This window comes from Pelmatolapia mariae, linkage group LG8 (assembly GCF_036321145.2).
Source record: "Pelmatolapia mariae isolate MD_Pm_ZW linkage group LG8, Pm_UMD_F_2, whole genome shotgun sequence".
Lineage (NCBI taxonomy): Eukaryota > Metazoa > Chordata > Actinopteri > Cichliformes > Cichlidae > Pelmatolapia > Pelmatolapia mariae.
This window is the reverse complement of record NC_086234.1, coordinates 23944041-23968642: the sequence shown is the minus strand read 5'-3', so window position 1 is coordinate 23968642 and position 24602 is coordinate 23944041. Positions and strand designations below refer to the sequence as shown.

Below are 24602 nucleotides of genomic sequence, written 5' to 3'. Positions count from 1 at the left end.
GTTGAACTACCCATTTATTCACTTGTCTCCAACCAAAGCTGAGATGTATGCTAATTTTGAGCTTGAACAGTGCTTTCATTGGAATTGCTTCCCTTTACAATAACAGTGTGACGTTTCCTATATCATTTTCAGACACAGCATTCACTGGACTTTAATCAGAGTAGAAAAACATGTCAGCTCTTTGTCAACAATGTGAAGCGATGCACTAGACAGAGTGCTAACAAGCATTTTAAGTGACAACGCCCTAAAAGATGGTCCTGCAATTTTATATACAATTCAGTTTTAATCAGGTATGGCAAATATATTTAGAAAACATGCGTCTCTAATACTTCACTGAAATCAGAAATACTAATGAAAATGTTATGGTGATGCTAAGAAAGTTCATCTACAGCTCACTGAACACTGAGTCACTTAATATGCACTGCATTTCTGCATAATTCATTCTGTTGATTTGTCAACTTTGCAAAACATTCTAAACTCAAATATATACAGACATTCACAGCTCTAGGCTAATCAGTAACCAAAGCTAAAACTGTGTCTTTTTCTGTCATCTTCAGGGTGTTGGTACGGACCCCCACAGTGCCTTGGCTCTGCCCTCTGACTCCAAGTGGCACAAAGAAAAAGCAGAGGATCCCCCGTTCCAGTTCCTGGACTCTGATGATATGACCATCCGCATAGGTAGAGCTGGACCTCTCTCAGGCAAGCCTCCCTTCATATACCCACATCAGCTGTTTTTTGGGCTGCAGTTCTTTGTAGCTGCAACCTTTTTAGTGTCCTTTTTTAAATGCATGATTTTGTTGCAGTTGCAAAAGAGGTTCAGGCATTAGAAAGCAAAATTGAGAGAGAGGAAAAACGACTGCATTTGGTTGGCTGTCTGAAACCTCACCTGGCGCTTCTATGATGGCTATCTTTTTCTGTCCTGTTTTTTCTGTTTCTCTTTTTCTACCTGCCTTATCTCACCACCTGTAATCCTCACTTGGTGCTCTTGTGACTGAATGGTGTTTTCATCTTGACAGCTCTTGGGAAATTATCCTTGGCTGCAACACTAAACCTTCCTTTAAGCAATCATCTTTCCGAATGCTATTCCCATATAACGTACTGTCCTACATACTAATTGTAAATTGTCACACTTGTCTGAATCGGTTTATAATGGGTAGGTTGTTCTGTAATTAACATAAATTATAATTTCCAACGTGCAAGACAGAAACAAGTCTAATTTTGTACTGTTTCGCAGAAAACATGAGTAAGAAACATTTCGCAACATATCAAAGTAATATTATAGCAACTAAGCAGTGACATCCCACACATACAACTGCCTAACAAAGGCAGAAAATTAATGAGCAAATAGATGCAGCAAAAACATAACATAAAATACCAAACATAAATGCTGGCCTCGCTTGGAAGGAAAATAGACTGTCTGATATGGTTTAGTCACACTTTTTTGCTGTTAGGTTACAGCAAACACCTGGTCATCCAGAGGTGAACGTTCAACAGCCTCAACCTCTGGTGAATCGCTTTCAATTTAAAGATGATTGCACAGGTTGTCTGGTGGAGGCACCCTGGTTCTGGCTGGATTCTCAATGTAGGTGGTTAATGTGAATGTCTGTGTATGTAGATATTAGTCTGTGTATTTAGGTATTTAGCTAAATACACAATATATTTAGATATACTGGCTTTGTATAACATTTGTTACATGTACTTACCTATAAGTTCTTACTAGGATAATACAACAATACTCACATTGCTTGTTTATGCCGTGCCGATTGTGCTCAGACCAGCTGGTTTGTTGTGTTTGTGGCACGCTAAACATGCGTCTTGCCTTCAGGGAAACTGCATTGGTACTGTTTTTGGTAATGGTAATAGTTTAGATAAATTCGCTTTTCATTCATGTGTTATGTTCTGTTTATTCCTGCACTGAAAAGCTTATAACTGTCGCTCTGCGTTCTTATAAATTCTGCGCACAGCAGGGGCTCTGCTGAATCATACACATTGTTGATTTTGAACCAGACTACCAGAGCAAATGGTGAAAATGAAATAGAGAGTCATGCTGCTAATTATAAACCTTATGTAGTTAGTTTTCTTTGGTGTCACAACAAACCCAATTAAGAAATAAATCTTCATCAGCACTATTTGTCAAGACCGTAACTCATGAAAAGTAATGGTCAGGTACAGGAAGGAAGAAAACAAGGACTTTTTAAAAATCTTAATTATACCCAAAATGTTGATGCTGCATTTCATTGACTTTTTAAGAGGTATTGAGTGCACAACCTCCTGTCATTTATCATAGATCACTTCTTCTACAAAGGTTTTGTTTTTGTTTGTTTTTTAAATCATGAATTACTTGTACCCTTAAAAAAATATTGTTTGTTTTCAGCATACAGTCAAACCAGCATAGAGACAGCCTGAAAGGCAGGGTCTCTCTGCTTGAGTTATTTAGTCAGATTTTGATTGACAGCTTTTTTGCCAGCTCACACAACCCAAATCAAATGGGAAAACACAGCAGAGTTTGATTGAACTGGACCAAAACGTCTAGGTATCCTGAGTATGAGTATAGGAAACAGAAAAATACCTTCCTTCCATGCAATATAATGTAACCCAAAAGGGCCTGACTCATTAAAATGTAAAGTTTTTATTTATTTGTAAGATTGAAAAAGAAAATCTAAAATAGGCAAAGTCACATTAACATAAGAATTCAACAACTTGTCAGATAAAGATAAAAATATGTATCTAATGAGGGAGGTCTGGCAGATATTGCCAATTTTAAATTACCCAGGATATGATGATTATTTAAAGCTGGGTTCTTCTTTTTTCAGCTCCTCTCTGACACTCATCTAATAAGGGTTGAATCTGAAAAAGAAAACAAATCTGGGATTTTCTTAGGGTAGCACAAACTTAGCACCTCATTTTAATTGCATGCCAGCAAATCTAGCGGACTAATTAACAAGACAACAAAAATGGCAGTGCCAAAAGGCATTGATTAAACACAAAACATTATTTCAAACTCTGAGACAGTTTTTATGGAATATTAAGTTGTGGCAGTAACCTGCATGTGCTTGCTTTAGTGCTATAGTTTTGTAAAATACGCTTTTTAGAGCACATATTTTGACCTGTGACTGCACCAGAACTATAGGTACTAAAAAAAAACAAGTGCCACCTCAGTGGGTCATCATTAGCATTGGCTGGTCTTTGAAAATTGAACAATGCAGCCTGTATTCTTATTAATTACCACATTGTCTTCCCTGCTGACATGCACAACTGGGAAAAAAAACGAAAGCTTTGGGAACTTTGCTCATGCTACCAGGAACACTTTGACTGCAACCTGAATGTTGCTGATTGATTGCAAAGTGCTTGGAAGACTGAGTTATTTTTTGAATTCATTCGTGTTTGCGTATGCTCCTGTGAGTCACTTTCTGACTCACTCACTCCTCTTTATTTCCGTTATTGTCACAGTGACCTCCGTGTTATTCAGCTGATGTTTTTTTTTTTTTAAGATAAAAATGCTAAAGGCATTTCTATACAGTGTAAAACATGTTTAATTTTCACTGTTGTAAGGACAGCACCTAAATGGGTGCTAAACGTATTAAGAGACAAAAAGTGACAAAAGTGATAAAACACTCAAAACTGACAGTGAATCCCTGCTTTAGTCGCCAAGTCCACCAAATGAGTAAATATATATTTCAAGCTACCTTCTGTATGGCTTATGGATCAGTTAGTTTCCCTCATGGCTTGCCTGAGGGCACTGAAGTCAGTCAGCCAATACAGTAGTAGTAGTAACAGAAAGGAGCATAAGACCAGCCCCCTTAGGGATCAAAAGTGCTGTAAGTCACTGCAGGCTTGACGTGCTATTCAGAATGCAACATAGCTAGTCTGCAGTAGAGAATTACAATTTCTTCGTATTTTGCTTCCAAGGACACAGACTTGTGTTAGTGAGCAGCAGGCTTTCTGAATGTCTTGCAAAGTTTTCTTTTGACAGTGACTGCCTTTTTTCCCAAATATTTTCCATGAATTGTTGAACATTTCCAAAGGATTTTTTAAACACTGACCTATGAATTATTCAAGCATTGAAAACAGGCATCTAACTCAATCAGGTTTAAATGATATCTTTCGGAGTTTGTTACTGCCATTCTACTTGCAAATAAATAAATATATTCTTTAATTGAATCTACAAAAATAGCTATTATAACACAGTTTGTCAGGCATAAAATAGTTCTTTTACACCAACAAGGTATTCTTGAAGAGCTATTAGCTAAAACTTGGCATATCTCAGCATGGCGTCCACTGTGTACTTAAAATATTGAAGAAGTGGTGTAGGACAAAATAAAAAATGTCATGCCTAAAAAAACTACAGAGGGTGAACTGTATATGAAAAGCAGAGAAAATCCAGCAAAGCCCTTCTGTTGATCCATCTGCTGTCTACTGAAACATCATCAGAAATGGTCTTATTCAGTGGAAGGATGGCTGTCAAGAAGCTATTTTTAAGGAAGAATGATGGGGAGGAAAGGTAGAAGTATGTTACATTACACAAGAACTAGACTGAGAATCAGTGTCAACAGGTTTGATGGAGGGATCAGGGCTGCAGCTAAAGATTTTGGTTGTCGACTAAACTGCCAATTTTTCTTCAAGTAGTCGATTAGTCTACGATTATTTCAATAACTCTTATGGTTGCTTCCTATGGGCAAACCTCCTGTTATAGGCTCCAGTAGCTCATTTGCTCAAGTCTGCCCACCTGTGAATATCATCCTGTTGTCTCACCCCACAACAAATTAAATTCATTAAGAAAAACTAGGAGACAGTGTAGCTATTCCTGTTTAATGGTTAACTATCACATTTCACAAATGGTGCTCGCTTAGTAAGCATCATCCTGAGAAGTTTCCGACAGGTAAGCCAACATAGACATTGCTGTACAAACTTTACCATTAACATTAAGGTGCCGGCGTTTTACATTTTTATCATGGAAGGAGATCTCCGCTCTTGCACAGCCTGCATTTAACTTTGTTTGTTTTCTGTGAAATACTTTCACATTTTTTAAAATTTCCGTTTCCATTTTCTCCCGTCCTCCTGTTTTGCTGTTCATGCTACGTTCTTCTTCGTTAGTATTGAGTGCAGTCTCAGCAGATGATACAGAAGACAGAAAAGTACCATTACATTTTTATCCACCGTACAATACCACCTAGAAAGCATCTGTCATACTGATATTGATCCCAAACACATTGCCAAAAAAGAATTCCTGGAAAAACACACAATTGGACACTGGCAGTCATGGATTGATAGATATCAGCAAATGCTTCTGCAAGCAAGCTGTACTAAAGATGATTGACAGCTTTTTTCTTTTATACGTTAGACACCGCTCAAGGTTAGATGTCTAGAGTAATAGTGCGTTCATCTCCAAAAAACTTTCAAAGACATTTAGGGTGCCCGGTTTTAAAGATTTTAGAAAGGTTCCAGTTCATGTCTATTGAAAGATTGACCTTGTCAGGCTTTGCTTTTATTTATGATTCTTTTACAGACAAAAGCTATTGAAAAATGTTTCTTTAGGTTCATGTGTAGAAACTCATGTTTAAGCTGTAGTCAATATTTTATTTTAGCATTACATGCATGCTCTCACTCAATGCTTCCTTTATCTTTCAGTGTCCTTTGGTGATCTGATGATTGGTGTTTGGGCTCTCTTTTTTGGGGACTTGTTTTTTTAATTTCTTGACTAATTTATGGATATTTCCTCTTGGTTTGGGCTTTATCTTTATTTGAAATCTTACCTTTTGACTCAAATTTCTTTCTTGGAAGCAGTTGTTGTTGTCCTCTTAGTCATCACAGAAGATGAACAAACCAAAAGCTCATTCGAGTCCTTTAGATGTGTGTATATGAATGTGGAAGGTATGCATTACATTTTTTTCTTTATTCTAATCTCCCAAGCAGGTTGATAGCTGCTTGGAAGTATAATTATGCTTCATTTCCATTGCTGAGATGGGCATCTGTTCAGAGGTGGGAATTAATCTTCTATTTTTAGAGAAGAACTTTAAAAAAAACTCCTCCACAGAACAATTAAGCACAACACAGCACAACACCAGACATTTAAATTTGCATTTCAAAAACATGCTAATTATTCCTAAAGCGTTGCATAGCCACATGATTCATGAATTTGAAGTGTCTTTGCCAGTAGTGACTTCTGGTATTTATTTTCTGTATGACTTCATAAGTTTCTTACATTGTTCTTTACAGGATTGGTTGAGTTGATTGAGTTATGTTTTCATTCATACACAGCTCTCTAAAATACCACCACATTATTTCAGTGAGGCTGAGGTCTGGATTTAGTCCAAAACTTTGATTCTTTTATTTTTTTTCAGCCATTTTTTATAGATTTGCTGCTGTTCTTGGGATCACTGTCTTCTTGCATGACCCAGTTTCAGCAGGCTTTAGCTGCTGGACAGATGTCCTCACACTTGAGTCCACAATATTTTTGTCAACAGAGGAGTTCATCATCAACTCAATGACTGTGAGGTGCTCTGGACCGGTGTCTGCAAATCGAGCCCAAATCCACCCCACCACCTTTATTGTGCTTGGTTTTTGCTAATATGGTTCTGTGCATTATGGTCAATCATTTCTCATATGTCCACAGGACATTGTTCCAGAAGTCGTGTGGTTTGCTCAAATGTAACTTTTAAATTTTAGCCATGCTGCAATAATCTTTTTAGAGAGGCTATCTTCTGGAAACCCTTCCATACAAGCCACACTTGTCAGTCTTGTTCTAATGGTGCTGTTACAAACTTTAACATTTAACATCCTCCTGAATGGAGGCCTGTTGACCTCGGAGTGAATTTGCTGGGACATCCACTTCTGAGAAGATTGTGGCATTGTATTACCACACATCTGAATACTCCAGACCAGAGGTAGTCCTGTAGTAATACTTGCTGATGAGTTAATCAAATAGCAGCATCTGTCTGCAAACTTCTTAATTTCCATGGACGCAGCAAGGATGTACTGCAAATAGTCTGCAAGATGAAAACTTTCTTTTTCACAAACTGTGGGCATCTGCCAATATCAGTCTATTGGTAGTCTTGTCAACAAAGATCATATTTATAGCTGATAATAGCTCATTTTTTAAAACTCTGTTGTGGCACATTAATTTTGCATTGGTTCATCGTGTGACAAAGGGCTCAATGAATCAAGACCTTCCGTGAAGTCAACCTTGTCAAAATTCAAAGACCATACCTGATGTTTGCAGTCTCCCCTTGGAGATTATCTTCTCATGCAACTTTCTTAGGAATCCTGTTCTGCCAAGGAGAGCAAAGATCAATTTCTGTTTCAAACTGAGCCAGCCTTCATGTCAGAGAACATCACTGGGGATGAGAGCTGGGTCTCTAGCTACAACATAGTGGGTAAACAGGAGTTCAGTCAGTTATTCCACAATTTTTAACCCCAGAGAAGTGCAGCCAGGAGCATGCTCACCATTTTCTCCAGAATCACAGGTTTGTGCAACATAATTTCATTGCCCATTACAGTACAGTACAGTTACACTGTAACAATATCAGGCATATGAAGGAGAACGTTCAATCAAAACAGCCTGGTTTTGCTGTCAAATTTATGGTCACAAAAACAAAAACAACATTGTTGCTCACCACCAACTATTTTGCCAGACACTGAACATTGTGAACATTCAAACACATGCACAAAACCAAAAAATATAGAATGCGTAAAATTATTTTAGGCATTGCTATCATTCCACAATATCAGTATGCAAACAGGCTACAGGGCACTGCTGCAGAAATCCCAGAGATGAGATAAAGGGTAAACAGTAAACCTGCGGTATAAATAATGACTGGATTAATTAAGGAAGTAGATGCAAATGTGCAGAGACACGGAGAAGATCAACTGATTAATGGTTGGGAGTGGCTGACGTGACAGAAGATTTAGTGAATGGAATAAAACAAGGCAAAGAAGAATGAATGAACTTGTAAAGCATAGCAGAATGTGGCACATTTTGTTGGTGTAATTTGATCCAGTATTGTAAATCACTTGGATTAGAAACTGAATCATTGACCATCTCTCTAAGGTTTTTAAATTATGTTTGAGATATCATTGTTTAATGTGTGCAGTGGTTTACAAGTGTGTATAATAAAGAAAGGGAATGTGTGCTATGAATAGTAGTGTAATGTGAGTGCAAAAGAGCTAGTGGTGCTGGAGATGCTGAGTCAGTCAACCTTTTAATAGTTCCACTTATGAGTTGATGTTGAGTTTGTCTAAATATTTAGTTCTTGAGCCAAGACAACTTAAAGAGAGAAAGTTTGGCCATTTGGAGTAATAGCAGCTTTGCATTATTCAATATTTTAGGGTGTTTACACCTGCAGTGTTTAGTCTATTCTGTTTAAACTGCAGTTCGCACTGAGGTGTGGACCAAAACAACCACACCAAGACCCTTTGGAAGACATAGTCTCAGTCTGGTTCTGCATACTTCAGAGCAATTTGTTTATGGTCTAAACATGATCCGACCCAGCTACCAGGTGTATGCAGCTTGTTTGAGGTAAATGCCTTTCGATATGCAGGCTTTGCGTTCTGGGATGCGGCAGGGTACCATAGGTGTGCAGAGTACACAAACTACTAGTAGAAGTTAGGTATCTATCTCTAGCTACTTCCTCCAGCTAATCCCAGGGAATGCAGAGGCATTCCCAGGCCAGCCTAGAAACATAATCTGTCCAGTCTACCCTTGATCTACCTCAGGGCTTCCTTTCTGTAGGACGTGCTATCAGCTCACCCAGTAGACATTCCAATTCAGATGCCGAAACCACCTCAATGGCCTCCTTTTGATGTGGAGGACGAGCGGCTCTTGAATGGATGAAGTCTTCATTGCATCTCTTAGAGAGAGACCAGCCACACTTCAGAGAAAGCTAATTTCTGCCTTGTATCTAAGATCTTGTTCTTTGGGACACTATTCCAAGCTCAAAGGTGAGGGTAGGGATGTAGATCAGCTGATAAATTGACAGCTCTGCTTTTATGCTCAGCTTTTTCTTCACAGCGATAGACCAACACAGTGTTCACATCAACTAATCATCAACTAAATCAGTGGTTCCCAGATGTTTTTTGCTAGGGCCCCCTTTGTTTTACAAGAAAAGTCTCTCCATTTAGAAAGGCAGAGGTGTCACCGTGTAATTATTTTACGTGTAGTTGTTTTTTTCCTGTGTAATAATATTCAACATTGCTATCAATACATTTTTCAATTCCTCTGCAAAATGGATTCAAAAACATAAACAACTGTGGGATACTGTTTGTCCGTAATTTGAACCAGGGGAACAAATTGTGGCAGGATCAGCCTGATATTATTTGTATCCCAGTGTAACTTTATTATATAAAGAGCTAATGTCTCCAAAATGTCAGGAGTAGTTAGTTATTACAACAAGTGTTCGTGAACTAAAAATAAAGAATGTGGGATACTGTTTGTTCTTGATTTGGAGAGCCCAGCGCGTGCTCCCGACACAGGGAAAACCAATTCTGCAGGGGAGACCTACCTTGGCACTTGTGCAGGTGAAGCCAAAGGGAAGATATGCTTCAACATATTTTCTAGTCTTTGGCTTGGAAGGAAGTTGGTTTGGAAACATATTTGGCGATGCTTCATCTCCTGCTTTGCGTTTCTGTGGGAGCCCCGTCAAAAACCTGTCCATTATGCTAGCAGTATCCAAGCATTCTTTCTTTTTTTTTCCTTTTAATACCGCGCCCCCCCTGCAATGGCTCTGCACCCCCCCTAGGGGGTGGGCCCCACACTTTGGGAACCTCTGAACTAAATGAACTATAGATGTTAAAATGCCATAAAATAAAGTTTAATGCTTTTATACTGGGCCTTGGTACAGCCTCTCAGTTCATCTTGTGTCTGAAACAAGACTTTCTGGCTTCTCTTAATTTGAGGCTACCCTCCCTTTATTCCAGCTTTGTTCTTATAGGCTGCCCAATTGCAAGGTGTATTAAATAATTAATATTAAAAATTTCCACTTTTACTTACATAATAGAGAGCTTTAACTTTTTTCCCCAAGGAGTAAAACCTCCATCCATGCTGGATACAACATTTATCATCTTGAAAAATATGAAGAGATTGATGACATTTATTGTGTAATTAGTGTTCAATAAAAGTGCAGTGCAGAAGCAAGACATTGGCTTGCTTACTAATTCTTTTGATAAACAGTAGTGAATGAGGGTGTCCTTACTTTAGTATACTTCAGGTAGAACAGTGTTGTCTAAAATGTAGTTGACACAGTTGATACATTTGACACATCACACAAAAATCTGTGACAATAGCACAGGAAAGAAACTGATGGCAGCTGGATTCATTGAGCTATTTGAAATATTCATACCAATGCCACACCTGTGGCCATGAATACCTCATTGTTGGTACAATTTGGATTGATCATGTTTTGTTTCTTGGTTACAACAGAATGAGCCAATCCTTCACTCTACTAGCTTTAGTACAGTGTTTTTCAACCTTTTTTGAGTCGCAGCACATTTTATAGATTAAAAATATCCTGTGGCACACCACCAACCAAACTTGCTCCAAAATGACACATTGTAGCCTAATACAGTACATATAATGGCAAGTTAGTCTCTCAGTTTGTTTATACTCACTCAGTATGAAACCTGGGCCTGTCTAGATGAACACAAAGATGATATTCTGGCAGGAATTGAAGAAAGGCATACAGGCGTTTAAGCTTGCTTGGGACCATGGCACTGTTTGAGAGCTTTTCTCCACACACCAAACACAACGGAGTCGGTGCAGTCCGATCTCCAGTGAAAGTAAATCCGAACGAAAGATAACTTTCACTGTATTGCCTCGAGCTCACAGTTTTTGCTTTCTTTTGACTACCGCTCGTACTAGGCTCTTCTGGATTAGAATTTTGTCCAGGGCACAGTTCGTAGTCCGCAGTTTTTCTTTTCAAATATTTATCCATCTTTGTTGTACGTCTTGCAGCTGCCATGTACCGCGCGCATCACTAACTGTGTCTTAACTTAACAAGGTGATATTGCGCTACCCACTGCCACCCACTGACATAAAAGAGTAATTACTCTACCAGTCACTGCATTGAAAGCACAGATGCTCAACAATGATTTTATTACTTGCAGTAATTATTAAATTGTATTTTTGGACTAATTAATTAAAATTAAATAATTTACCACAGCAAACCTGATGATCTCTCACGGCACACCTATGTGCCGCGGCACAGTGGTTGGGAATCACTTCTTTAGTAGATGCATTTCTCCAACTGCACAAGTGCTGAAACATGTTTAATAGATCAGTTCTCTGCCTCCTGCTCCTCTCCAGGCATTTGAAGTGGCAAAAAGCCCTTGGTAAGCATGTTTCGATTCAAAAATGCATGTATTCACACATACACATGCGTACACAAAACTATTCCAGTTCTTTCTCATGCTTAATGCATAGCATCCTAAATAATTCAGTTGAGATTGGGAGGAATCAAAGTGTGCCTCTATTTTTTTAGTACTTCAGTTTTAATTTGTAGATTTACTTTGAAATGACAAATGGGATTACGTGTGAATTCTTCAGAACACAGTATGCTGCAGGTTCCAGAATGGTATGGTTGTAGTTGTCAGGAATTGTTGTCTTTCGTTTAGAAAAAACCCCAGTTTAATTAAATACAGACCTTAGGTTATGTTATTTGTAACTTTTGCCCAATCTCTTATAATGAGGGGGCAGTGATGCCATAGTTGTGATCAAAGGGAAATCTTAATGCATACTGCAGCCACATCATACACCTGTACATTACATTAAGTCACTGCTTAAGATGCAGTACCCTTTACTGAATTCTCATGAATAAAAAAAGAAAATCCTGTCTGACCTTGTGTCTCTAATCGTTATAATAAGGTTTATTTAAAGAACTTATCAGTCAACTATAATGAAATGCTCTACAAAGCAGATTTTAAGATAAGAGACAGAGTTAAAAATACATTTCTAAACATTTATAATTGAAAACAGACCAAAATAAATCTATAAATAAGAGTTTTAAGAAAACCTTATGACAAAAGTGATTTATCTTTCATCAGAAGAAACTTCAGAGAAGTTTCAATGTTTGACTTTAATTCATTGCATTATAAGTGTCTCTGACAGAAAAAGATCAATAATCTGTTATTTGTTTTTAGTGTTGGACACTAATATCAGAGTTGACATCATACTGATTGTATTGGTACCTAACTAGTACTAAAGAAGTACAAAGTACTTAAGATGCAGTTGAATATAATTGCATGACAATTGGAGTCTCTCAGACAGTATGTAGATATGGGCCATTTCTTGTTCTGATGGCTCAAGGATATAACCATTATGTGGCACTTTGGCAAAATGCAGTACTGTTATGACTCTAAAATGGTCCATGCGGTAAATGGTGCATATGGACCAAATATGACAAAAAGCATGAATGGCATTTTTAGCAAAGCTTGGGCAAAGTCAATAACAGTTAAGTTGAGAATAAACTAAAAAGGTTTGGATTTACATCCAACATATGTAGCCCACCCAGTCTTCTTAAACTTTATCCAAGCAACTTTTAACAAAGATTAGGTAAACCGACTGCTAGTTATTCTGGGTTTGAACTAGAGATGGACCGATCCGATATTACGTATCGGTATCGGTCCGATACTGGCCTAAATTACTGGATCGGATATCAGAGAGAAATAAAAAAATGTAATCCGATCCATTAAATATCACAAAAGCACCTCAGAAAACTTGCGACATGGCGTAACTCAGCTCACAACCTTAGCACGTCGGAGCAGTTTGCGTCACGTGATAGAGCGGCTGTGGCGTGTGAGACCTGTCGGTCTGGTTGAGCATTTGGAGCCTCGCTGCCAACCCGGCATTTCATCTCCGAGAAAGTGATCCCAGAGAGAAGTAAAGCAAGTGTGTAAGTTCATCTCTGAATGTTTGTAAAGCATTCCCGCGTTAAGCTTAACAACCGATACATGGAGCGACTGCCTCTCTCTCCCCTCCCTCTCCTGTGGCTACTTCAATCATGAAACTGATCAATGATCAGCTGATCGGCTTTTCTGTCGCGAGTCCGTCTCTCTTGTTTATTTATCGCATACTTTGCACCAGAAAGAGGAAAGCAGCGGCTAAACAACAGCAGCACGCTTAAGCTTGACAAGCTGTTATTAGAATTTATTTAATATCACTTTCTACACCAGGATCCTTTTCTACGTAGCTGACGGCTGGTAACTGTGCAGGGGCGGGTCTAGCAAAGTTTAGCCAGGGGGGCAGGAAGGGCATTAACACATGAAAGGGGGGCACAAAGACATACTTTTCTTTCTTATTCTCATTTAAAACGTCTAGCTTTTAATAAATAATTGAATCTGAATCTTACTACCAAAGTTTTAATCTGATGTAAAATGTATAGAAGTCCATTACTGTATATAGTAACTATTAAGTCTAATATACCCTAGTAAGCTATAGTACTTTTGGGAAGATACAATCAGTGCAGTCTGCAATTCTGTTGAAGAAAAATGTTGAATCTATTTAATTATTGTAGAAAAATAATTTATTTCTGTGCATTTTTTTTTTTTTTTTTTTTACACGTGCATTAAATTAAAGTTGATTACGTCGATTAAGCATCACGAGGCGGAGGGTGGGGGGTGGTTCCCTTTTTTTTTTTGCTGGGAGTTGGCAACCCTATTAGTTTAATATTTCTGCTAAGTACTCTTTAAAACACCAGAATAGGAAGGATGGTGCAGGTTTAAGTTTATTACCTTGATGAGTGTTGCTGAACTATGAAATATTTTGGGTGCAGTATATTTTTTGAATACAGGTATAGCAGAATAGCTTTAGTGTTATGTTTTTTTAAAACTTGACTATGAACTTATACACAATGCAGCAAGATATTAAAAAACAGTTTTATTAATTAAAAATTACGCTATATCGGATTCATATCGGTATCGGCAGATATCCAAATTTATAATATCGGTATCGGACATAAAAAAGTGGTATCGTGCCATCTCTAGTTTGAACCTTAAGTGGCATACAAATGACTTAGCAAATATGGCCCAAGCATTGTTGAGCAGCCCTGGACCATTTTTTTCATTCAGTACAGATGTTAAAGACTAAACTAACTGTGCTAGATCTGTGTTTGAAAGGCCCAAAGTGTGCCAAGAAAATATCCCCAAACGATTACACCACTGCCTGAATCACTGATATGAGGTGAGATGCATACATACTTTCAAGTTGTTTACTCTACCTCCTGAATGTTGCAGAAGAATTGAGATATTGTCCAATTTTGGAATTGCAGCCTTAGTTTCCTATTCTTAGCTGACATAGGTGATACCTGGTGTGGTCGTCTGCTGTTGGAACCTATCAGGATTGGATGATCTGTGCATTCATTGGATGATTTTCTGCATACTGTTGCCTTCAGCTCAAAACAGTCTGGACATCCTGTTCTCTCACCTCTAGCATCGCTGAGGCATTTTCACCTAGAGAACTGTTGCTTAATGGATAGTTTTTCCTTTTTGGATCTTTCCCTTTAAACCCTAGAGATGGTGGTGCTCCATCTCATCCTAGACAGTCAACAGTTTCTGAAATTAAATTTTCTGTTATAATGTATCTAAATGTATGAAACTCAGTAAAATGCTTGTTATGGTGAGTTGGTTGATACCATAGCAGACTGAGGTTGCTCAGAGCAATGTACATTCAATTTACTGGCTGATAAATATGGACAACATCCACCCACCAGCTGGTTATGTCTCTGTAAGTCCACTCGAACAATGGCACAAATTACTTTTAGAGCCCACTCACATAGAACTCCACAATAATAACTAAAACTTACATGTCATCATAAAACATAAGAACTGGCAAAGATAAGTGTGCGTGCCCCCCCAGAAGGGTACATTTCTTTTCCTGAGAGCTGTTATGGAAGTACTCTAAAAATTTCAGGTGCTCTAAATTCAAACAAACAACCTTGTGGGCAAAAGCTGCTCCTCTAATCTCATTGCTGCCGCTGAATTTCCTGCTGCTGTATTTTGGCCCAGTTCATTTCTTTTGATGAGGACACTAATGCTTCTCCGTCTTCTATTAAGCCTCAGAGGAAGGAATCAGGCTGGTTTTGGGAAGGTGATAGAGAAATGGATGTTCCCTGTAGAGGAAGACCAAAGGGGTAAACAGACAAATCTCAGACACTGAACTTAATGTAGTGTTTCACCACATGTGCACCTCTCTTCCTGTATTATTTACTCTCATCTACCTCGGTTTTTCTTCCCTGCTCAATGTTTCACACAGAGAGTTAAAAACCAAGCACTTGCCCTGAACTTGTTTTCCTCCTCGTACTCCTGTACTGCCATACTGCGTCAATCCTGAGAAGTTTGGAGGGAACGCAAACTGCAGCAGTTAATTAGTTGAAGACATCTCTGTTATGTCTTTATAGTTCCTCCATCTCAGCAGGGTTCTTAGCAACCACTGAATCAGCATGCTGTCCAACATGAAAAAACATGTGCATCCACAACGGGGTTTTTTCTCTCACCAACTGGCTGATTGAGCTAATCTTTCCCCTTTTTCAAACTTTTCTCTGTTGTTTCTCTCTGAAGCAGCACAAATAAAGACAAATCTTCCTTCGGTTTCAACTTGTAATTAGTCTTTTTGACAAAAGAAGCATTGTTGGTAATAACCCTTGAGGTAAGATAAGCAACACATTCACACAGGTGCCTTCATAAAAATAACAAAAATCTTTCCAGCACATTTACCTGCATTCATCTCCTGTACACAGCTTTTCTGTCTACAGCAATCTGTATGCTTTTAAATATTTCTCCACTTTTATTACCTAAAAACCTCATAAATATCATTTTTGTACAGCTTACTGGTACATTATGACACCTTCCTCACTTGTTTTGATTGGCAATTACCGGAACAGGAAAGCAAATAAATAGCGGACATGTTGTTGACATTTTAGGAAACACGCAGTGTATTTGATCTGCAGCATATTGCCAATTAGTACCATTAAAATAATAAGTTGCAGGCAGTAAGGATGGGTAAAAAGAATATAGAAAGGTGAAGGTGAATTAATTGCAAGGGCACTCCATGGACCTGCACATGAAGATTCAAGATTATTTATTTGTCACGTGCATGGTTATACAGGTATAACACGCAGACCTGACCTGATACGCTCCTCGACTGTGCCAAGAAAAAAAAGAGAGAGACAGACAGAACTTTATATATAGTGAATGAGTATATATACAAGGAGGACATTATGTGCAGGAAGTGGGTGAGTTATGTACATTATATAAATAGAAATAAAATAAAATAAAACAATCTGGAAATTTACAGCTTGTGTACATTGCGTGAGGAGGGTGTTAAAGTGTCTTGTGCTATAGCGAGGCCAGAAGGATTCAGGATGATATGAGAATGTGGTAATGAGTCCTGTCTCAGTCACTTAAGGAACTCCTCTTGAGCCTCTCTGTTCTTGTTCGGCTGGTGCGGAACCTTCTGCCTGATTTCAGAAGCTGGAACAGTTCGTTGCTGGGATGGGACGGGTCCTTCAAAATCTGAGTTGCTCTAGTCTAGCATCTCCTGACGTAAATGTCCTGTAGGGAAGGGAGAGCAGTCCTGCAGCAGCGTTCTGCCATACGGATCACTCTCTGAATAGCTTTTATATCCTTGACACAGCTGTTTCCATACCAGGATGTGATGTTCTGTGTGAGGATGCTCTCCACAGCGCCTGTATAGAAAGTCCTGAGGATCTCTGGAGAGACCCTGAACTTCCTCAGTTGTCGGAGGTAATACAGGCGCTGCCTAACCTTTTTGGTCTGGACCTGAATGTGGGCAGACCATGTCAGGTCTGAGGAGATGTGGACACCGAGATACTTGAAGGACTGCACCCTCTCCACTGGAGCTCCATTGATGATAATGGGCTTGTAGTCTCTGTGCTGACTCCTTCTGAAGTACACCACCAGCTCCTTGGTCTTGCCAACGTTCAGCTGGAGGTGGTTGTCCCGGCACCACGATGCCAGATTCTTCACTTCGTCCATGTAGGCCGCCTCATCGTTGTTGGAGATGGCACCCAACACCACTGTGTCGTCAGCAAACTTCACAATGGTGTTGGAGCCGTGGGTGGCCACACAGTCTGAAGTGTAGAGGGAGTAGAGCAGTGGCGAGAGGACACATCCCTGTGGCGCTCCCGTGCTGATGGTGATGCTGCTGGAGATGCACCTACCCACCCTCACCACCTGAGTTCTGCCAGTGAGGAAGTCCAACACCCATGCACACAGACGGCTGTTAAGTCCTAGATCCCTCAGCTTTGTGAACAGTCTACCGGGCACTATTGTGTTGAATGCAGAGCTGTAATCAACAAACAGCATTCTCACATAGTTACCCTGTTTCTTGTCCACATGGCTGAGGGTGGTGTGCAGGACGTGGGCGATGGCGTCCTCCGTGGATCTGTTGGGTCGGTAGGTGAACTGGAGCGGATCTGTGGTGTCTGGGATGGAAGAGTAGTTTTAATCAACGTTAGTACAAAGCCTGTTTAAATAACTGTGCCGCACCAGGAGAAGCTCTGTCAAGTCTATGAAAATCACCCTAATAATATTAGTGCTTGAATATTAAATTTTAAATTACCCTCTACTAAAACACCTGTTATGCAACACTCAGTACAGCCTCACAGAGCTGCTATCATGACTTTAAACTTGCATAGTAATTTTCCATAGAGGCAGTGAAATAATCGTGTGCAAATAAACTTGTATTTTTTGCAGGAATTTTGGGTAGAACCTAAAATATGAACTCCAGGTACACAAAATAGTTGCCACAAACAACTAGATGCTACATGGAAGTGTACTGAACATCAGATCCTTTTGTGGAACTGATAATACATCATATCAGCTATCATTGAGCCTTTTTTTAACCTTCTTTGACTAAGTGCCTAGGCACAGGTTGAAGCAGACTGAAGTGATCTGGAACATTATTCTAACACCTTAGTTTATTAGTTAATGAATCAGATGGCAGGTTTGTGAAAAATACTGTCAAACAAGCACATTTTTCAAGTGCTGCAGCCTGGGGTAATTTCAAATGCAATGTTTCAAATGGCTCAACAAACACACAAACTGGTTCAGAGGCTGTCTAAAGGCTAGCTAAAACAAATGTCGGTGTATTTCACTGTGAGAAAAACAATAATGTGTGATAACTTCAGTCAGAGATGGAGAAAGATGTGAGAAAAGGAGGGCAGGAAAGGTAAGGAGGAAGTGACTTTTGGTGACTATTTGGTTATTTAAAGCTGACATCTTCCCTTTTCTTCTTGGGCTGATGCCTGTAAGAGTCACCACAGTGGATCATCTACCTCATCACACCCTGTCCTCTTATTTTGACATCCATCCTCTGCATGTCTTCATTCACTAATGTAAATCATCCAGTAAACCTTCTCTGTGAACTCTTCTCTTTCTCCCTGGCACTTCCATTAATTAACATTTTTTGTCTAATATATCCACTATCCCTCCTGTGCAAATGTCCAAACCATCTCAGCATTGTCTCTCTGTGTCCATCCTGGTCCCTGCAATTTAAAATCTTAACTACCTTCTGTCTTTTTTCAGTACTACCATCTCCAAACCATGCATTATTAGTACATTAGCTTGTGGCCCCCTCCATGTATGGGTTCTGCATCTGCATATGTTATAGCAATGACTGGAAACTGTGTGCTTAATAGGTAGCCAATAGTATGCTGATCATGTCATGGTTTTCTGTTACTATCTATTTCTCTGCTTACTTGTTGGCCTTGTCTGCTCTGTGCCTTCTGAAACTGTTTGAAAACACAGCTACAATATAGGATTAGTGCTGGAAACAGAAACAGAGGCAGATGGACAATCAGTCTAGCAGGAATATACTATAGATGAAATCTTCTGAGGCGCTGTTGGAAAATAACTCTAGATTAAATCTGGTTTGCTGTTTACTATAGTCTCTGGGAACCACAAGCAACAAATACAGACAATGTGTTGTGTACTGTTGTGCTTGATTTTTTTCTTCAGTTCTTAGTATTTTTATAACAATCTGCCTCATTTAAAGCCCCTGTCCTAATTATGTTTATATGGTGGGCTCCTTGTGCCAGGAGCCACAGTTTCTCCCTTACGCTGTTGTGGTTATTGATGATTTAAAATTCAAGGAATAAATACTGATTTTAGGTAGGACTGATAGTAGACTGATATAAATAAAAGCCACTTGGTGCAAGTAAAAGTGTAATAAAATAAGTTCACTCACCAAAGTGAAGCACAAACTGTTACAGTCCGTTTGTCACGCAAGGCTAAATTTATTTTAACTCAAGTAATTAAAACACTATAAATGTAACCAAGAGATTCAGTTCCACTGGCACACCTAACTTTAAGCCTTGTCACTATCCCAAATGTACCTACTGGATAATGAACGAGGGTACTACCAATGCACAATCGTATCACTTTTTTGTATCTGGCTGTAAACATGCTGTTAAAATTGACATTTTTAACATAGTTGTCTACATGGGTTGTTTCCCTTTTGGATCTACCATCAAGAGGCCACTGTTTTTATTTTGTCAGTTTTTGGCCTTGGTTTCAGCTTTTTTAGCTCCTGAGTTTGCTGCTTGATCCTGATATCAACCCAAGCAAGTACACTTACATAGTAATCCTAAGCATAGTCAGACCATAACTGAATCCCGAATGGGATAATGAGACGTAATTCAAAATGCATTTAACTTGACCGCAGCTGAAACACAACACAAAGCACTTGCTCTTCTGTAAAGCTGAAACTCAACCATTAGTCTTGTCATACTAAATTGGAGAAATTGGCATCTGTTTGTCCTGACGTTATACCACCTGTTTAGGTTCTAAACTCCATAAGTAATGAAAGAAATGCTTAAAAAATGACTAGTTCAGCATTTAAAGGTAGTGTGATTTGGCAGTCAGGTGAAAATTCTGAATTATGTGTAATTGTGCTAAAGGACTTTGAAGTGATGGTAGATTAGAAAGGATAGAGTTCTCTATTCAAAGTGGCAATTATTTGGAAATCTCATTAATCTCAGACATAACCTCCCCACTTCAACACGGTGAACATGTAAATGTCATCCTCGGGAGACCATTTACAAAATTCCATGGCAACCCATCAAATGAATGTAATAGTCTCAACCTAACAGGCTTTCCACCTTATGAAAAGGAAAAATTCAGACTTGGCTTCGTCTGTCCCTGCTGAAATACAGTGCCTAACAAGTTTATGAGAGCACCTCTCAGAAGAACAAGACGACATATATATTTTACCGATCTGTTAACCTAAAAACCTAAAACTGACATTGCTATTTATTGAGCAAATGACAAATTTATATATGCAAATTTGAGCCGGCACACTGGACTTCTCTGAGAAGTCAGAAATAATATTAAACCACTAAAGCTGTTTTTTCTGTTCAGGAAGTAAATAACTGTAATTTTTCAAATTATAGTTCTGTGCTGAAATAATTTTGATTAAACAGCGTGTGCATGCTGGTGGTTTACAGAAACATAAAACATAATTTTGGTATTACCAATACTGTTAGTTAGGGTAGCCCTGGCATAAACCTGACGTTGGATTTTGGTCTAATAAATTTGCTGAGCACTGTAGTTGTATAAGGTTCGTGCATCAGAACAGCTTTGTTTTCTGCTCATTTGTCTCTTTATTGTTTATATTGCTCTACTGAAAAATGTGCTTTGTACTTACAGTTTAACAAAAACAATTAGGCTGTTAAAGAGCTAAAAAATGGGTATATGTTAGATGGATTGCTGAAGTATCTCCAAGGAGAAGATGTCAAGCCTAATTGGATCAATAGCCTCCGCTGTAAGCTGATGCAGTGTCACACACTGTCTCCGTATTTCTTCCTCTCACTGCTTACGTAATTAGTTGTAATGAGAGAAGACAGTTTTTCTCAGTGGAGGTGTTGATGGCTTTTTCGTGATATAGTTAATTTTATGTTCCTGCGTGTGCTGGTTGTGTGCGCACACACTCACATGATAGCCACATCAGGGTCAAACAGTTGCCTGGCAACAATGGGCAGTGAACACATGAAAGTCTGGCTCTTTAGTTCCTGCGTTCTCACAGTTTCTCTCGCTCTCCGTCATTCACCATTATTCTTTCTTGCTCTCACATGCTGTCACTCCATTTCTGTCCTGTTATCGTTCCCTTGCGTTCTCTTACTGTGCCTGTCTCTCACATACTGCTGTCTGTCATCCCAATCCTCTCTGCTCCACTTCTTTTTGAAATCAGTGGATGTGACAACACTTACATAAAGCACAGCGTTCATAAAACGAAGCAGCTAAAATATTGTGCATTTTATGTCAGGAGCAGCTTTTTCTTATGCAGTGGCATATAAGTGGAAGGGTGAATGGGTTTTGAAAAATGTTGCACTGTTTTGACTAGTCATTAGTAGTATATTGCATGATTGCCAACAGTTTGTTATCAGTGATATGCACCTTAGCATTACAGTACATCAAGTACTATACTTCAGCCCGACCATCCATATCTTTCAGATTTCAATTTGTCTGACCACAGAACAGTTTTCCACTTTGGCTCAGACCTTTTTGAATGTGTGGCACAGAAAACATGGCAGAGATTTTGGATTGTGTTCACAAATCCATGCTAGAACTTTAACCTGGATTTGTGGGTGGCACAGTAGTCTGTGTGTGATGGTGATTTCTGGAAGTGTTCCTGAGCCGGTGCAGTGATTTCCATGACAGAATCCTGCCTGTTTTTGATTCAGTGCCACCTGAGGGCCTAGAGATCATGGGCATCTTATATTGATTTTCAGCTTTGTCCCTTGTGAGCTGTTATTCTTTGAATCTAATGATGCCATATACTGTAGATGATGATATTTTCAAAGTTCTTCCAGTTTCATGTTGATGAATATTATTCTGAAGTTATTCCACAATTTGTAGCTACAGTTTTTTGCAGATTGCTGAACCTCTGCCCATGTCTGAGAGACTTTTTATTTTTATACTTAGCAATGTTACTGACCTGTTGCTAGTAACCTAATTGGGTCCAAAGTGTTCTTCCAGCTGTGTCTTTGTAGTACCAATTACTTTTTCATGCTTTTGTTGCCTTGTCCTTACTTTTTGGAGTTGCATTACTGCCATCAAATCTATCATGAAATAACAAAATATCGAAACAGTTGATATGATCTCTATTTTCTATTGCTGATAAAATTTGGGATTTTGAGATTTGCACAGCTTCCTAACGTTTTTGGAATTGGGTGTTTTAAATAAGAGTAATCTGTAAAGTTACAGTAAAGTTTTATCTTTATGACACATGCCTTTTTATCCCATCTTATGTACTTTTCTTTAAAGACAGTAGAGCCAGAAGGAAAACTGAAAAACCAGATCAAAGATCATTTATCTGTTGGACACTCTGGTCAAAAAGACAATTATTTGGAACACTTGCTACATGCTTGTCAGTGTGATGCAGTGTTGTTATTTTAGAGATGGTTTGTTACAAGCCTGCGCCTTTACTTTCTTGAAGCCTCTTGTGTGACTTTGACAGTGACACTCTGTAAATGCCACTGAAAGAGGCCACCGCATAATTAATCCAAAATGATATGGAGCATGAAGGATGCTTTTAATCACATTCGAACTACTGGCTTTATAGCTCTTAACCAACTTTGTGAGTTGACATTGCTAATTACACAACATAACCAGTGTCAAGGGTTAAAAGGCACTGATGCATACTTTGAAATGCACGTTGAATTTAGTCAATCACAAAGACATTACCTGTTGAGCTCCACTGACGACTAATGGCACCTGTGAAGCCATAGAAACACTGTCAAGATTGACTGCTCACAGAGCAAAATAGTTTCAAAGTTTGGTAATCCTTTAATATCCCAATTAAATACGCTTTTTGCACGTAAAGTGTTATGTGTATGCTCCTGTGCTTCTATTTTTTGGACATTTTTGGATAGCATATGTATATTTGTGCTCATTATTCTCTCAAGTGAGAACACAGTGTCCTGCCAGCTGGTTACAGAGTGATCTTCACACATGTCTGTTGGTGTCAACGTCAGTTTATTTACCTTTTTGCTCTTATTTTCTCCAGTTGCTGTCATGAGTTTTAGGATATTTCATACTATCCATGTTGTATTGTGCCCTTTATTATTTATTTAGGTCTTCATCTATCTACACAAATACAAAATCCCTCCTACTGATAAAAACAAAATAAACAAAATATATACTGTCATGGGAAAAAGAGCGCACACTTTACTTCAAATCTGAGGTTTTACACTTATGAAATAAGAAAAATGATCTAGTTCTTACCATGTTTAAATTAGCTAACAAGTTCATTAAATATATTAGATATTTACTGGACAGATGTTTAACTTTTTTTTACATGTGTCAAAAACTAAGTACACCCCATGAGCTTGTAGAACCTCGTTTGCAACTCACTGACTACTACTAAGTGGTCAGGTCCTCACCCTTCTGCCACCATACTTAACAGCTGCTACGAGCTGTTGGTGCTGATATGCTGTGTTTTTGCTAAGTGTGGCATTATGGCCAAATAACCTTTAATGGCTAAGACTAGGATAGGTCATGTTTTGCCCATTTTGTAGACTCTTTACGGACATCAAGTGGCATTGGTGTATATTGGTGCACTTGTATATTGAGAATGGGTGCATACTTGCCTTCTGAAAGTGTTGTTTGTATTCTATCCTTTTTCTGTTCCTTGTTAACCACAACTATGCCTGGCTTGTTGGCCAGCTTCTGCTCATCTCACTCCCATCTATAGAAACTAAACACAAATAATAAAAGTCCACTCTGGAAACTAACTAATAGTATAACATATATACTAATAACAAAATACAAAAGCTTGAGATACTTGTTTAAAAAGAAAAAAGAAAAAAAGCATATGTATGCTTGTGCAGCTAACAACAATTAAACAAATAATGTTGGCCTTAACGAATAGCAAGCCAAGTGCATGAGCCAGCACACACAATGCCAACCACTGGAGCTGGAACACCTGCAGCTGCTATTAGCTACAACTGTGTTTGCCAAGTGAGTGTGTACATCATCTAATTGGCCCTCTGTGGAGAAGCATACAAGCAATAATGTCCTCCCTGTGGAGGAGTTCCCCATTTTTTGTGTGTTTTGTTTTTTGTTATTATTATTATTATTGTTTTGCTCATGGTGTGCTTTTCCGTCATGGGGTGTTGAATCAGATGACTGCTGACAGCTATTAGGCTTAATTGATTAATTCTGATTTAGTCATTCCCATATGGAGCTGTGACATTAGGAAAGGAGTTCACTGAATTAATTTAAAATTTAGAAGCCTGAAGCCTTTCAAAATTGAATATTTAGATCTAAAATATAATGGGAATATAACTGATTTAAACAAATTGAGAAGTAACAGCTGGGCCACAGCTATATACGAATGGCTGATTACAAGTTTAAGACAGGAATTACAAAGAGCAGCAATTTATAAGTTCCTGAAGTACCAGCATATTTACTCTGGATACCAAGATGGAGAAAATGAAAAGAACAAGAAAGGTTTAAGGAACAATAAATGTACACAAAGTGAAGGAATAGGCCTGCTTTGTGCAGCAGACATTCCCTTTAGTGAATGCATATCGGAGTGTTTTTTGTTCATAGTATGTGTGCATGTGTTCATCTTCTTCTTTCCACTGCCTCCTGTA

At 38.7% G+C, this 24602-nt stretch overlaps 1 protein-coding gene across 1 annotated transcript in view; it reads left to right on the top strand.

The window, feature by feature from the left end:
- LOC134633282 (zinc transporter ZIP11-like) overlaps positions 1 to 24602 on the top strand; it is a 153953-nt gene that overhangs the window by 93228 nt on the left and 36123 nt on the right. The window contains exon 5 of the mRNA XM_063482160.1: positions 558 to 699. Within this exon, the coding sequence (XP_063338230.1) occupies positions 558 to 699 (142 nt within the window). The remainder of the gene's footprint in view (positions 1 to 557; positions 700 to 24602) is intronic.